The sequence below is a fragment of the Chenopodium quinoa genome, unplaced genomic scaffold (genome assembly GCF_001683475.1).
Source record: "Chenopodium quinoa cultivar QQ74 unplaced genomic scaffold, ASM168347v1, whole genome shotgun sequence".
Taxonomy (NCBI): Eukaryota; Viridiplantae; Streptophyta; class Magnoliopsida; order Caryophyllales; family Amaranthaceae; genus Chenopodium; species Chenopodium quinoa.
The window spans coordinates 315,546-329,788 of NW_018742206.1; the positions used below are offsets into that span (position 1 = coordinate 315,546).

Below are 14,243 nucleotides of genomic sequence, written 5' to 3' on the forward strand. Positions count from 1 at the left end.
AGGTTATATTTATTTGTAGGATGTTTTTTATCAAGCTACTTGAGTGTTCTTTTGAAGTGTTTTTGACTAAGTGAGGATCAAGGTACGTTAGGTGGCTAGATACCTTAAAAGTGATCGATTTGAATGATTTATGTTGCTTGAATTAAATTGACTTGAATTATGGTTTATGAAATAAAAGTATGTTTAAAAGATTGGTTTTAATAATTAAATTGGAGTATTGATTTTTATTACATGTTTTGATTAAATAATTTATTATTCATGTTTAAAAAGGATTGATTTTGAAAGAGGTTGGATTTATTAAAAAGGAGTTTGGATTGTTATCATTAAAGGTTGAATTATTGGATTTAAAAGAGGATTTAATGAATCATTGATTTATTATATTATTTATGCTTTATAAGCATGTTGGTAATCCCACTATGCGGTTTTGGTTTATTGATAAGGCCTTGGACTTTTAATGACCGGGTCTTTCCTCAAGAATAGCCTTGTAACGTAAGGAGACTAGTTTGGGGTGTGCACACTTGGGAGAGGAATTGGTTTAATTGGTTTTATTGGTTTAATATGAGGAATTGGTTTTAAATAACTGGTATTGGGTTTATTGGTTATTGGAATATTGAGAATTGGTTTTGAATCATGAGTTTGGAATTATTGGATTAATTATCGGAATTAGTTTTAAAGTATGTTTGCAAATAAATTGAGTTTAATAATCTTGCACTTATCGTATTTAGCATATTTTGCTAACCCGTACTTCTTATTTGTTTTGGTTCGCCCTGTTTACCGTAAACAGTGTTATTTCAGGTGGAGTGAATAAAGTGATGCATTGGAGTCCCGGGATTTGGTTTCACTAAATTAGGAATCTTGGTCTTTGTATTTAATTTGAGTACTCATGACATTGGTTACTATTTATAGTTATTATTAATAAAGAAAGTTTTGGAGTTTCCGTTGCAAAGTATTGTTTTATTTAGTAAGTTGAGTAGCCTAGTGTAATCACGCGACGGTAATACACCCAAGTCTATCTTTACGGTATAATTATATGTATAATACTAGTATTTCCGTAGAGGGAGATTTTGAAGACATACATCAAAAGTGTCTCCTGATTTTTTTTTTTGCTATAGCAAAACTATGTGAGTGCGTACTACTACGTATTATACAAAAACGAGATATTATGGAGTATAAATTGAAACAATCAGGCCAATGGAATTTCAGAGCTTCTCTAAAACACATTCACTGATGAGATCTAATGTTGGTTACAAATCATACAGTACAATGTACTGCAGGACAGATCAATACAATTCTGGGTAGCTATCAAATTTTTAATTTCTAAAATTCATTACACAACTTGAATTCCCTACAATTTCACTGATTTCATTCCTTAATTGACTCTAGCCTTTTTTACCTTCTTCTTTGACAGAACATAATCATCTTCTGAATCTTCCTCAGAAGTTGGATCTTCTTCAGAGCTTGGAGCCTTGCGCTTCTTCGAATGTTTTGTCACAGTTGTGGTTGCAATTTTCTTCTTTTTGTCCGACGAATTCGGGGTGGAAGAAACTACTTTCTTTTTAACGGTCACAGATTTGGTTTCTTTGACTGTCGTAGTAGGTTTTGATGGTGAAGTAACTCTTTGGCTCTTACTCTTCTTCATTTTCTTCTCATATACTAGCATTGCATCCTTCAATGGAAGCAAACCAGATTCCATCATCCTGTAAATTTTATACACCAAGGTGAAAAGTTCAAAGGGTGCTACTTCCAATCATAGAAAATATAACTAAGGATACAACTACAGACTTATACAATATTAAAAAAAAAAAAAAATATATCACACACAACCAGATGTTTATAAAGGACTGACAGATACTAACACTACAGACTTATACAGAAGTGAAGACTTTGAAAGGTGCTGTAAAGACTGACAGATGTTTCTGTAAAACCTAGCAAGTTGCGACTAACTTACCTTCCATTTCCAAATACCAATATCACTAAATGTTTTATCCATAAAAAATTACTTTAAAGCATTCCTTGGTCCTCCAGAAGCTTCAATATACAACGACAAGTATATCATATCCATAAAAGAGCGTATGCTTTACAGGAATTGAAAGGGTTCTTGAATGCCGACACTCAATAGTCAACAGATGGTTGGCAAAGTACTCTAAGAACATAAATTATAGCTTTAGTGAACTACAAAAGAACGCAGTTCCCTTCCGTGATTCTTGAGAAGTTTAAACAAATACAAATAATGATGTCAGGAGCAATTTACATGACATCATTAAATCCTACAAGTCTAGGGTAAGAATCTACAATGCATCTTATATTCTAACAGCATCTAGGGACAGCAATCAGAAATCTCTCAAAAGTTTAACTGTGTGTTTGAGAAGAGTTTTTCTTATATCAATTAGCAATTTGACACCATTACTAAATGTAAAAAATACTGTGCAATGAAAGAGAGTCTAATAGATACAGGGTTAAGTGGTTTTCAAAGATAATGAAACTAGGTTCTTGTTTTGTTTTAAAAGAATTATCCCTGAATACCTTTTACACTATCTTAATCATTATACCTGTCCTTTAACATAAACTTATGCATAACAGCTAGCTCAGCCATGGATTTTGCATTTTTGTGGAACAATACGCACAAATAGCAAGTTACCAACTACTAACAATGACAGACAAGTGAACCAACAGGTTAAAAAACAGCCTACTTATAAGTGTATAACTGGTCTTTTCAGACTACGAACCTTTGCATATAATATAGCGGTATAGCCAGCCTCATGTTCATGAAATCTGTGTATCACATAACAAAATCTTTACAAATGGTTTAAAAGCCCTGAAGTGCAGTAAGGAGATGCAGGGACATGGAGCTTTGGCATGAGAGGAGATATGAACGTTCTCTCCTAGGTAGAGTGAGGAACATGATTGCACAGTGGAACATAGGATTTATAAAAAGAAAATAACTCAAAATTTTGCATAATGAATATGAGCTACAAGTAATAAAGATCACACAAAAGAATGAAATTGTAATCCTTTGTAAGATAATTTATTTAGACAAATCAGAGATATTTACGCAAAATTTGGAAATCGTAAAACTTTTGCTTCAGTTCCACAGCAACTCCAATGTTTTCATAACTTAAATTAAGTTGCAGACACATATACCCATAGAGTGATTAAAGGGATATGAAGTAAAAGATTAATGCTTTGGCTATGTGCCAAGGTAGAGGGTGCAGATAGAGGAAATCAAGTGTAGACATGATCAACAGATACCCAGAAAGTTGAACTTCGTGTGTACCAATGAATTATAACAAGATGATTGGATATATATAGAGTTCATCTCAACATGAGCAGGAGTTTTCAATTAAAAGGATCCTCCACAACAAAATTCTGTGTTGACCAGAAGATTTGATCATTAGATGTATCACCCAAAATACACACAACCCACTGGACAAGAGCTAATTCCATATATTGAGCAGAATAACATAAGTTCAGAACACTAAAAAAACATGGATTTAGTTAACATCATTCAATTTGAAATTTGAACAAGATAACAACAGATGACCATTAGAAGAGTCAGAATACAAATGTAGAAGGGGAACTTCAGCAATATCAGGATACCACAAGATAGATCTGATTCTGAACAAATTAAGAGCCATCATTCTATTGAACACTAAAAACTTAACAAGCTTGAAGTTTGAACGCATGGAAACCATTACAATGCTTTTTCCAACTAGACATTGATGTCACCTTAGAGACACTGGCAAGAACCTTACAAATATCATAAACTCTAAAATTACAAAATCCAAGTTCTACAAAAGCAGAGTCATTATGTGCAAGGAGCCAAGGATAATTACGTGTAAATAGACCGCCTAAATTTTCCCTATCATTACATTGTCTAATTTTGAAGAGTATCCTTGCTCATTCACCATTCAATTCATCCTCGAGTAAATTTGAATCTTTCCACTATTAGATAATCCCATAACAAAGACACAACAACACATTAAAAATTTTCTCAAATGATCATCTTTAGCCACACCTTTTTCCAAACAAAGAACACCTATAATTTAATCAGCAAGGTAACACTTGTTCTAGATTGAAGAAGTGCATTCCATTCATGTAATTTCCTACTTTTCAAATTTCATATGAATAGATAAGAATTCATAACTATTCAATTTCCAACCATCAATTAAAAAGGATAATGAAAACACAAATCCCTTCAATATAAATGAATAAATTCTCACCAAATTGCAGCCAATTCACTGGTAGGTATTTGCTGATACAATGTCTCATAAAATATCCTCAAAGGATCTCTCTGAAAATAACAAAATCACCACATACTAATCACACATTGCTCCCATTATATTTTATAAAATCATTCTAAATAATAAAAACAATAATTTAATAAATTTAAAAAAATAAAATATACTTCTTCAGGAGGGTCGCGTTTTTGCCCAGGCAATTCATACACTTTTCTCTCTCTCTTCTTCACTTCAACCTTCTTCACCTCCTCCATTTTCTTCTTTATTTTTTTCTACAAACCAAGAAAAAAAAAATCAAAATTACAACAAACCCAGAAAAAAAAATCCAATAAACCCAGAAAAATACATCAATATTACAACAAACCCAGAAATTAAAAAACAAATCCAAAATTTAAACAAACAAAACAAAAAGTCACAATCATCACAAACCCAGGAAAAAGAACGAAAATGCAGATAAGAAATTGAACAGGAGAGAGAAACCTTGTCATCTTTAGCAACAACCTTCTTAGAAACAACAAAATCATCTTCCTCTTTTTTGGGTTTGGTAGATTTAGGGGTTAGTTTAGTGGGTTTCTTCAAAGGAGCATTATCATCGCTTGAATCATCATCAACTTGTTCTTTTTTCGTCACTTTAGGTTTCTGCTTAAGAGTCGCAGTTGCAGGAGAATTACTGGGTTTTTTGTTCTTATTGCGAACAGCAGAAATAGGCTTTTCATCATCATCTTCTTCATCTTCAATCTGCTCCTTTTTCAATGGTTTTGCGTCTTCTGAAGGCATTTTTGTTCAATTCAAACCCAATTTGAGGAGAGAGAATTTGGGAATGGTGAACAAGGGTTTAAGATTTTAAGGCTCTAATTGTTAATGGTGAAATTTTTTTAAGGACTTGAGAAAATACAGGTGCCAAAAATGTTACCAGTTTAGAAATTCTGGGTTTGGGTTTACAAGATAATGTTGATAATAAAATCCCATTGGACTGGTTGTGTAATATCTGGGCTTATTGGTCATGTATAGAGGTGGGCTTTCTCCCGTATTTGGGAATATGTAAATTGTTAAATGTTAAGGCAATATCTTCTTTATTAAGTCCTTTTAATAAGGCCTAATGGGTTAGGTCTTCTCAAGTCAAATTCAAGGATCCATTTTGGTGCCCAAATAAAATGTAATTATGACATTAAGAACTTTAATTTGGAACTCTTCTAAGTAGGAATGACATTCTAGTTCGAATCCGCCCCTAATCCGATCCGATTTGAAGAAAATAATTCGAACCGAATTCGAGAAATAATAATCCAAATCCGACTTCGTTTGAAAAAACCGACTCCGACTCGAAGGAGGGTCGGAGTCGGAGTCTACTTAGAGTCCGACTTATCCAATCTGACTCCGACCATTCTGTGTACTTATATACTTCGTATATTTTATTATTCAATTTATGAATTTATAGGTCTTTGAAGTTGACTATATATGGGTTGCTATTGATAATCAAGTCAAAATTAAATTTAAAGTCGGATTCGGAGTCGAATCGGGTCGGAGTCGGAGGTTGAAAATTTAAGTCGGATCGGAGTCAGATGTCAGAGTCGGAGGTAGATTAAAAATCCGATATCTTGTAGGGTCAGAGTCGAATTTTACACAATCCGATCCGATCCGACCCATTGCCAACCCTACTTTTGAGTCTTTGGACTACATTTTGCATGTAATTTAGGGTCAGTTTAAATAGGGGTGTTAAATACCTCCATCCAGATTTATCAAAATCGCCATCATTTTAAGCAAAGTGTATTATTGTTTATACTAAACTAACCCTGGCCTAACCCATTTTTTTCTCCTTTTTTTTTCTCTCATCAAACACCCCAACCACCAACCTTTTTCCACACAACCACCACAACCACATTGTAGAGGTTACCGATAGTTGTTGGTGGCGGCGGAAGACGGCGGTGGCACGGAGCCAGACGATTAGGTGAAGTTCAAGAGGTGGCAGAATGGCCGGAAAGAAGGTAAATTTTCTGATAATAGAATTATTTTTTAGTTTTAAGTTTTTTTTATATAAATCGGTGGCTGGTAACTGGTTGCCCGTTACTGATAATAGACGACCAAATCAGGTAAACAACGACCAGTAACCGGTGGTCAAGAAACCGGTGGTCAAGAACGATTGACCATCGCGACCAACCGGATGATATAGAAAATTGATGCTACAAAAGTGAAAATCACTTTTTCTAATTTTGTATTTTTCAAAATAACACTAGAAACAAAATTGGTTGGACAAAAATTATATTATGTGATAAAATGAGCATGGTCCCAAGTTAATGTTTGAGAGAGTATACTAACGAGATATATGTTGCTAAAAACTCTTTTTTTTAAGTACTTGTTTTTGTTCTCGTGCAATGCAGGGCTTTATAAAGTAAGACATATTAATAATTATACTTGATTGAAATTAAATAGACTTAATTGAAACTAAATGACTTAAAGCTTGTTTGGCATCATTTTTGGTTTTCAGTTTTCTATTTTTTTGAAAACCAAAAACCAAAAAAGGAAACAAGAAAAAGGTGTTTCCACTTTTCTGTTGTCAGTTTTCAAAATTATCATGATTTTAATAAGTCTATATATTTTTTGATTCATTATGTGACATATATAATACACTTTTAAAAAACAAAAAACCAAAAAACAGAAAACCACAGCGATGCCAAACAAACCCTTAGGTATTGTTTTTTTGTTTTTATTTTTTATTTATTTTAACAAAAAACCAAAAAAGGAAACAAGAATTTAGTGTTTTCACTTTTTTGTTGTCAGTTTTCAAAATTATCATGATTTTAATAAGTTTGTCTACTTTTTATGTCATTTTATGAAATATACCATATGGGTTTGAAAAACAAGAAACTAGAAAAAAAAGAAAACCACAACAATGTCAAACATAAGAATTTTATTTATTTTCATATTTGAATTTATTAATTTTTATCTTTTAAATTCTTATGTATTGCATACTATATATATAAATAAAATTTATTAAAATTTTTTTAATTATTAAATAGAATTGTTTTAAGAAAATAAATAAATAGTTAGCATTTTGGAGGGAAAATTTTTCACAAAATTATGCCAAATGTCCCTTTAGTGATTACTTTAGTATATAGTATAGATGTCCCACCTAGTTCACCAGAGCTTAGCTCGTCTAAATCCGTATTCGACTAGAGTTACACACCTGGTTTATGGTAGGTGAGTCTCCTAACAAGAGTTTTTGCATTTGTTGAGGCTCGAATTTGAGATCTCCCTTAAGGGACATCAAGCTGCATACAACTTGAGCGAACTCTTGTTAATTATGTTACAATTAAACTAGTCGTCCATGAAGTTAGGGCCGTCAAACGAGTCATATCGTGTCGGGTTTGTGTTAATATATATTAAACGGGTTTATAATCCTTTGACCCAAAACTAACCCATTTATTAAACGGGTTGAAAATCCTTGACCCAAACCTAACCTACTTATTAAATGGGTTACTTGGGTAACCTTTTTCCCACTTACTTTATTAATTCATACAAGAGACTGTTGGTAAAAATACCTGTTGATTGCAATAACAAAAATAGAGAAGATGAAAGGGAAAATACTTGATTGAAGATCTCAAACTCACAGTCGCGCCGTGGAACAATAATCCACTACCTTAGAAGTGAAATACGCCACCACCGGTACAGGTTTCCTGATGACGCACGCCCCCCAAGTTTAACGCAACTCTCCCCGTAATTCGTGCACCCGAACCCGAAGAGTGGAATTGCTCAAAAGCTGTTCAGATCTCAAAAGGTAGGTTTTTGTTTTCGGCTAGAAAGTGAATAATTCTCATGAAAAGGCAAGGCTCATATTTATATAAGTCTCGGAAAAAAGAAACACGCAAAGCAAACCGACCTAGGAAAAAAGGCGGGCCCGATCGGGCGAGATGCCGCCCGATCGGGCGCGAGATTAAGTTTCTCCAGACCTGGTGTCGCGCCCGATCAGGCGAACACCGCCCGGTCGGGCGATCTAGAAACCCCATCCCGGGCGAGCCATCGGGCGAAGCCGCCAGATCGGGCTCGTCAAAAACTCGAGTCCGCCGCTCGGTCATGCGAGGGCCGCCCGATCGGGCGCGAGAGTTTTCCTATTTTCCTTAGCCACCTCCGCCCGGTCGGGCGAACCACCGCCCGATCGGGCGAACCACCGCCCGATCGGGCGCGAGAATAAGTTTGCATTACCTATTTCCAACAATCCCCCACTAATGCGAGCGGATCTTCAACATGAAATCTGAACAGTAAATGAAAGTCTTAGTACTTAAATGCTAGTATCCAAAGGTTTGAACTAACACATTAGTGCACAAGGTTTTCAACACTTCCCTAGTGAGTATCATAAGATTTGAACTCCTAGGAGCGAGGAAGGGACCTTGAATACACATACCTTGACTTTAGAGCTTAAGCAACTCCGCTAATCTTGGCCTACACCTTGGGCTCTCATGAGTACTTCAGGAAAACTACACCACAATTTTCCCTTGAAGGAGGCCACCCCTCGTACTCACGTAGGTGTTCCGTCTGTGTATAAAATACACATTCCCAGCACATCTATAGTCTTTCTTTGCAGGCTTAAAACACATTCAAGCACCTTGCAAACCCAAGATTTTATGTGCAATGGAATAAGAACATTAAGAACGAAAAGTTCAATCCTATCAACTCGTCGGTGCATCTATTAATCCACTACTCAACGAGCTCTTAAGCTAGATGCATTAAGGGATACTCCCAACCTCAGTCATTCGGTACCACTATCGTTCCCTACTCGAGTAGTAACTGGGCTAGTGATTCTAAGTCATTTAAGGATCACTATTGTTCCCTACTCTCAAGCAACTGGACTAGTAGTATTAAGAGCAAGCAATGCTCAACCTTCCACCTTCGGTGTCTTATCAATCCTACTCTAAGAGCCACTGGGCTAATGGTCTTAAATCCACTTAAGAACATTATCAATCCCTGCTCAAAGAATAACTGGACAAATGACATTAAGAGCCACGCTCAACCTTACTGAATCCACCTGATCAACAAACCACTGAAAAAGGTTATAGATTCAATAAACATAAATGGTGTAAATCCAACAATGAGTCAACCAAAACAAGGCTCTAGACCCATTCAGAACAAAAGTTCAATAAATTAAAATACTTCGGTGTGTCCATGTAAGCTGTCTCAATTGACCACCCAATCTGGGTTATGGACATATTAAGAGCACTTAAAGCTCAACTTGCAAACATCAAGAAACAAGTCTACCAAAGCATCTCAGAACCATATAAATTAGAGGGTTATCAAGCCAGATCACTTCAGGACGTAGACTCAATTTTTTAAACTTCGTCACTAGAATAATTTAAAATACCCCACATGATCTTAAATATATTCTCTTAGACAATCAAGCACTTACCTGTGCTTCATCCTAGTATAAGGGCCTTCTTGATTCTTCTTTGCTTTCACGTACTCTAACATGAGTATCATCTCCACAAGATCTGTCTAACTTTGTCACTACATCTGTAGTTCCTGACAACATACATAGACACTTGTGAAAAGTAATGTAGAGAACATGAGGATCAACTTACCCCCACAATGGACAAACTTCCAGAGATTGATTTTTGCAACAATCATCTTCTTGACCACGTCATCCAATCTAATGAACCTTTGCTTCATAATGGATAGTGTACAACAATTTGTTTTGTAGCTCACTCGAAACAGAGCACCACCCTTCATCATGTAATAATCATACACTGAAGAGGTTCAACTAATCATCGTTGTTCATTCAATCATTGTCTCTTATAATTTACTGGATAGGTACTTGAGAAACTTTCTCACTTTAACCTTCATCCCTGTACTCACTGAAACTCAAACAATAATTGAGTAATTCTCTCTTGACAAACAGAATGAACAATATAGTTTACAACAAAACCACTACACGTCAAGAATAGTTTGTTCATCATTTAGATTGCAAAACATTAGCACATTTCAAATCATGAAAATAACTCTGGCTTAGACATGATAAATATAATTTACCAAACCACTTTCTCTACATCACAATAATGAGATTGATGCGTACCTTTATTAGTTCATCGGCATACTGCCTAGAACCATTCTGCTTATCACATTATCTTGTACTTGTCTCTTGGCTTAGAGACACATATACATCTTTATCTCAATTAACAACATGCATGTGAAGTTAACAACTTATGATCATTCTAGCAAATGAACTCTATCAATGCGAACCATAGTAACATCACACATGCATCAAGAAGTTCAACCCACATGCCAAGAAAAACTTAACATAACAGGTTAGAGTACTCAAATCTAACCCCCACTCACCATACATATCACAAAGGATATAACATCATGAGCAAAAATTACCTCATCTTCTAAGTTGTCACCTGTGCATGCGTTTTAAAATACACACTCTTGATTTACAATAAATCATGCTAGAAAGCTTAATTTAAGAAACCTTACCGCAAATTAGACAAGCTTAGAACAAACCAGGTGAGTCATAAGAGTTGGTCAGCACCAAACTTACAGAGTAAATCCTAACAACATAGTATCTTACCTTTAGCCCATTTCCAATCAACCACCTTTCAACTCACCTTGAAAGATACTTACAACAGATGGATTTCTAATAGCAAGGCAAGATATACTCTTCTCAAACATATCAGACTCAAAGAGAGTGCACAACACGCGTTAACATGCTTCTTTCCATAACTAGTCAATCAAGTTTATCCATATGGTTCAGGAATTTTCCATTCACCCCTACATGAATATATAAACCACACAACAAACATCTACATACAAATTTCGATCAAGAAAGTAAAACCAAGATGATATAACACTAGTTTAAGCTTTAATCCAATACACCTTAGATGATGAACTCATCAACTTTACTGGCAGAATAAAGCTTAGGAAGCAAGAACAAATCCTATGAACGAGCAAAACTAACATGTCATGTCATAGGAAAACATATACTTGAGACACTTCAAGGATTTAACATATCAAGCTCGTACATGATAAACGTAGCAGATATTCAGCATACATATCACCCACAGTCCCACAAGCCTTCATGCTTTACGTGAAACATATCTAGAAGTCAATTCTTTATTATTGGAAACCCCCACATCACAAATACCACATGAAAAATAGTCATGAACCAGGTAACAAATTAGAGAGTATAAACCAAAATCTTGGGTGAAATACTTACTAAACAAATAAGCAGCTGATACATATCTGGAACCCCCACAATACTAACATTCACAAAATATTAATAGTTTGTAAAGACATATAGAATGTTAATTCCCATCCTTACCTCATGTGGGGCACTTACACTTCAAACTTGCACGGCCATTCTAGCTTTACTTAGTCAAGCCTTTTTTATTCTGCTAATAAGCATGAAAATCAACTTGGTCTCATCTAGACCATCAACAAGAAAAATAATTTCTACACCTCTAGTAAATTAAATACATTTCAAGTTCGTGAACAAAGCTAATTAAGATCACAAGAATTATAAGAAACAATAATTCTAAATCCCTTTTTAATCTAAAAAGGGACACTTACAAGCTTATCACATACTCTGTGCTCAGCAAAACATTGTCCATGATTGGGAATAAGGTCAACAAAACACTATCGTAAGATAGAACACATGTCATCCCTAATCTACTAGGACAAAACATACATTAGCAGAAATAAATTACTTGCAAACCAACAAGCAAAAAGCTATAGATAAACGTCACTTTCGGAAACCTTCCTCCTCAATACCACTCATGAAAACCTTACTTCTCAAAACCACTCAGTGTCATGAGTAGAACCAACTTACTAGTTAGTCACAAACATCTAACTCAAAATACCCCCACATTGCAAAGCAATAGCTCATAATAATAAAATTATGCATATTTGGGGCACATATAATAAACATGATATAGAGTTAGAAAAATAATACAAAGTAATTATACTTGAGAAGGAACATATCTGATATTGAGCAAATTGACCGCGCATTCCGTTTGCTAGCTACCTTGGCATACGAACTCACAACCAAGAGTATGATCGAGTGACAATTGGGTCAATTGAATCATCCTTGACCACTATCACAGTTGACTCTTGAGCATTCATGAAAGAAAAAATACTCTGACACTAATCCATTAAACTTCTTTCAAGGAATTTGCTGACGAAGCCGATTAAGGAATTTAGACAATTAGAAATTGCATATCCTTACTCCGTACTATTCCACGCCAAACAGTAGCAACTAATTAATTTTTTTTTCATTAAAACAAAGGATCGATCGTCTTCAACTCGACCGCACGGATAATAATTGCACGATTGAAACTAATTAGATCCCTTCAAAAGTAATTCAGTTTCACCATGACACAAAATAATAATATGATTATTTTAATTAACAGCCCCCATAACTAGGGTTCTTAAATTTTAATTTCCATCCCGATCAAACGATTTATATAATTGAATAATCCAGAAATCAACAGTATAATAAATTAATACTATTTCGCTTCTAAATTGTTGGTAAAATACCTGTCGATTCCAATAACAAAAATAAAGAAGATGAAAGGGAAAATACTTGATTGAAGATCTCAAACTCACAGTCGCGCCGTGGAACAATAATCCACTGCCTTAGAAGAGAAATACGCCACCACCGGTACAGGTATCTTGATGACGTACGCCCCCAAGTTTAACGCAACTCTCCCCGTAATTCGTGCACCCGAACCCGAAGAGTGGAATTGCTCAAGAACTGTTCAGATCTCAAAAGGTAGGTTTTTGTTTTCGGCTAGAAAGTGAATAATTCTCATGAAAAGGTAAGGCTCGTATTTATATGAGTCTCGGAAAAAATAAACACGCAAAGCAAACCGACTTAGGAAAAAAGGCGGGCCCGATCGGGCGAGCTTCCGCCCGATCGGGCGCGAGATTAAGTTTCTCCAGACCTGGTGTCGCGCCCAATCGGGCGAACACCGCCCGGTCGGGCGATCTAGAAACCCCATCCCGGGCGAGCCATCGGGCGAAGCCGCCCGATCGGGCTCGTCAAAAACTCGATCGGGCGCGAGAGTTCTCCTATTTTCCTTAGCCACCTCCGCCCGGTCGGGCGAACCACCGCCTGATCGGGCGCGAGAATCCGTTTGCATTACCTATTTCCAACAGAGACTACAAAAGACTTTAAAGTGAAATAATAGTAAAATTTGTCTTCCTAAACCAAAAATTTTGCCCACTAAAAGTTTTTACTAAAATATACATACTACAACAGGTTAAAATTCCGTGCAATACATGGTTGTTAAATATTTTCGACAATAATATTACAAAATATAAAGTATATAAAAGATATTTAGAAATATTTAATTTGGATATATATATGAAAAAGGCGCGAAAAATTTTCACAGGATAATAACAATTGTCATTGATTTTTCGCTTTTAGTATAAGTTAATAGATAGATTATGTAGTTAGGAACGTTAGTAAGATTGACATAAAAATATCAATTATCTTAACTAATTAAATAGACAAGTTAAGCATGTCGGGCTCTAGTTAACAGGTTGACGTTCAACCCATTAATATAATTGGGTTTTGCGTGTTAGTTTCGGGTTGAAAATTTCAATCCAAACCTAACCCGTTTAATTTCGTGTTGGGTTTGTATCATCCCTATATTTAAAGGGGTTCTCGTTTATTTCGTATCGGGTTCATATAGGATTATCATGTCGTGTCAGCTTTTGATAGTCATACATAAAGTAAACCTCTTTATATACTGAAATAGGGATAGAGTTGGTGGGATTAGGGATGACAATTCTAAATGGATATCCGCAAATCCGATCCACCCGAAATAAATAAATGGACGAAAATCCGCATTAAATGGATGAAGGGCGGGTGACGGATGAAGCGGGTGACGGATCGGGTCGGATTCGGGTGGGGCTCCTTTCATCCGTCACCCGATCCGTCATCCGTTTATCACCCGATCCCCAGTCCATCCGTATATATATATATATATATATATATATATATATATATATATATATATA

General features: G+C 35.4%; 1 protein-coding gene across 1 annotated transcript; it reads right to left on the reverse strand.

The window, feature by feature from the left end:
* Nucleotides 1-1,174: 1,174 nt before the first annotated feature.
* On the reverse strand, nt 1,175-5,171 carry LOC110733442 (nucleolin 2-like). The gene is made up of 4 exons (XM_021913498.1): nt 4,719-5,171; nt 4,406-4,510; nt 4,221-4,291; nt 1,175-1,697 (listed from the first exon to the last, which is right to left on the reverse strand). The coding sequence occupies exons 1-4, from the start codon at nt 5,013-5,015 to the stop codon at nt 1,370-1,372; spliced, it is 801 nt and encodes a 266-aa protein (XP_021769190.1). The 5' UTR covers nt 5,016-5,171; the 3' UTR covers nt 1,175-1,369.
* Between the last annotated feature and the right edge of the window lie 9,072 nt (nt 5,172-14,243).

Excerpts from the sequence above, each read along its gene's own strand:
- LOC110733442 (XM_021913498.1), bottom strand. The coding sequence starts at position 5,015 with ATGCCTTCAGAAGACGCAAAACCATTGAAAAAGGAGCAGATTGAAGAT. Across the intron at positions 4,292-4,405 it reads AACGCGACCCTCCTGAAGAA|AGAGATCCTTTGAGGATATT; the intron begins GTATATTTTATT and ends TGTTATTTTCAG. Across the intron at positions 1,698-4,220 it reads AGTGAATTGGCTGCAATTTG|GATGATGGAATCTGGTTTGC; the intron begins GTGAGAATTTAT and ends TAAAATTTACAG.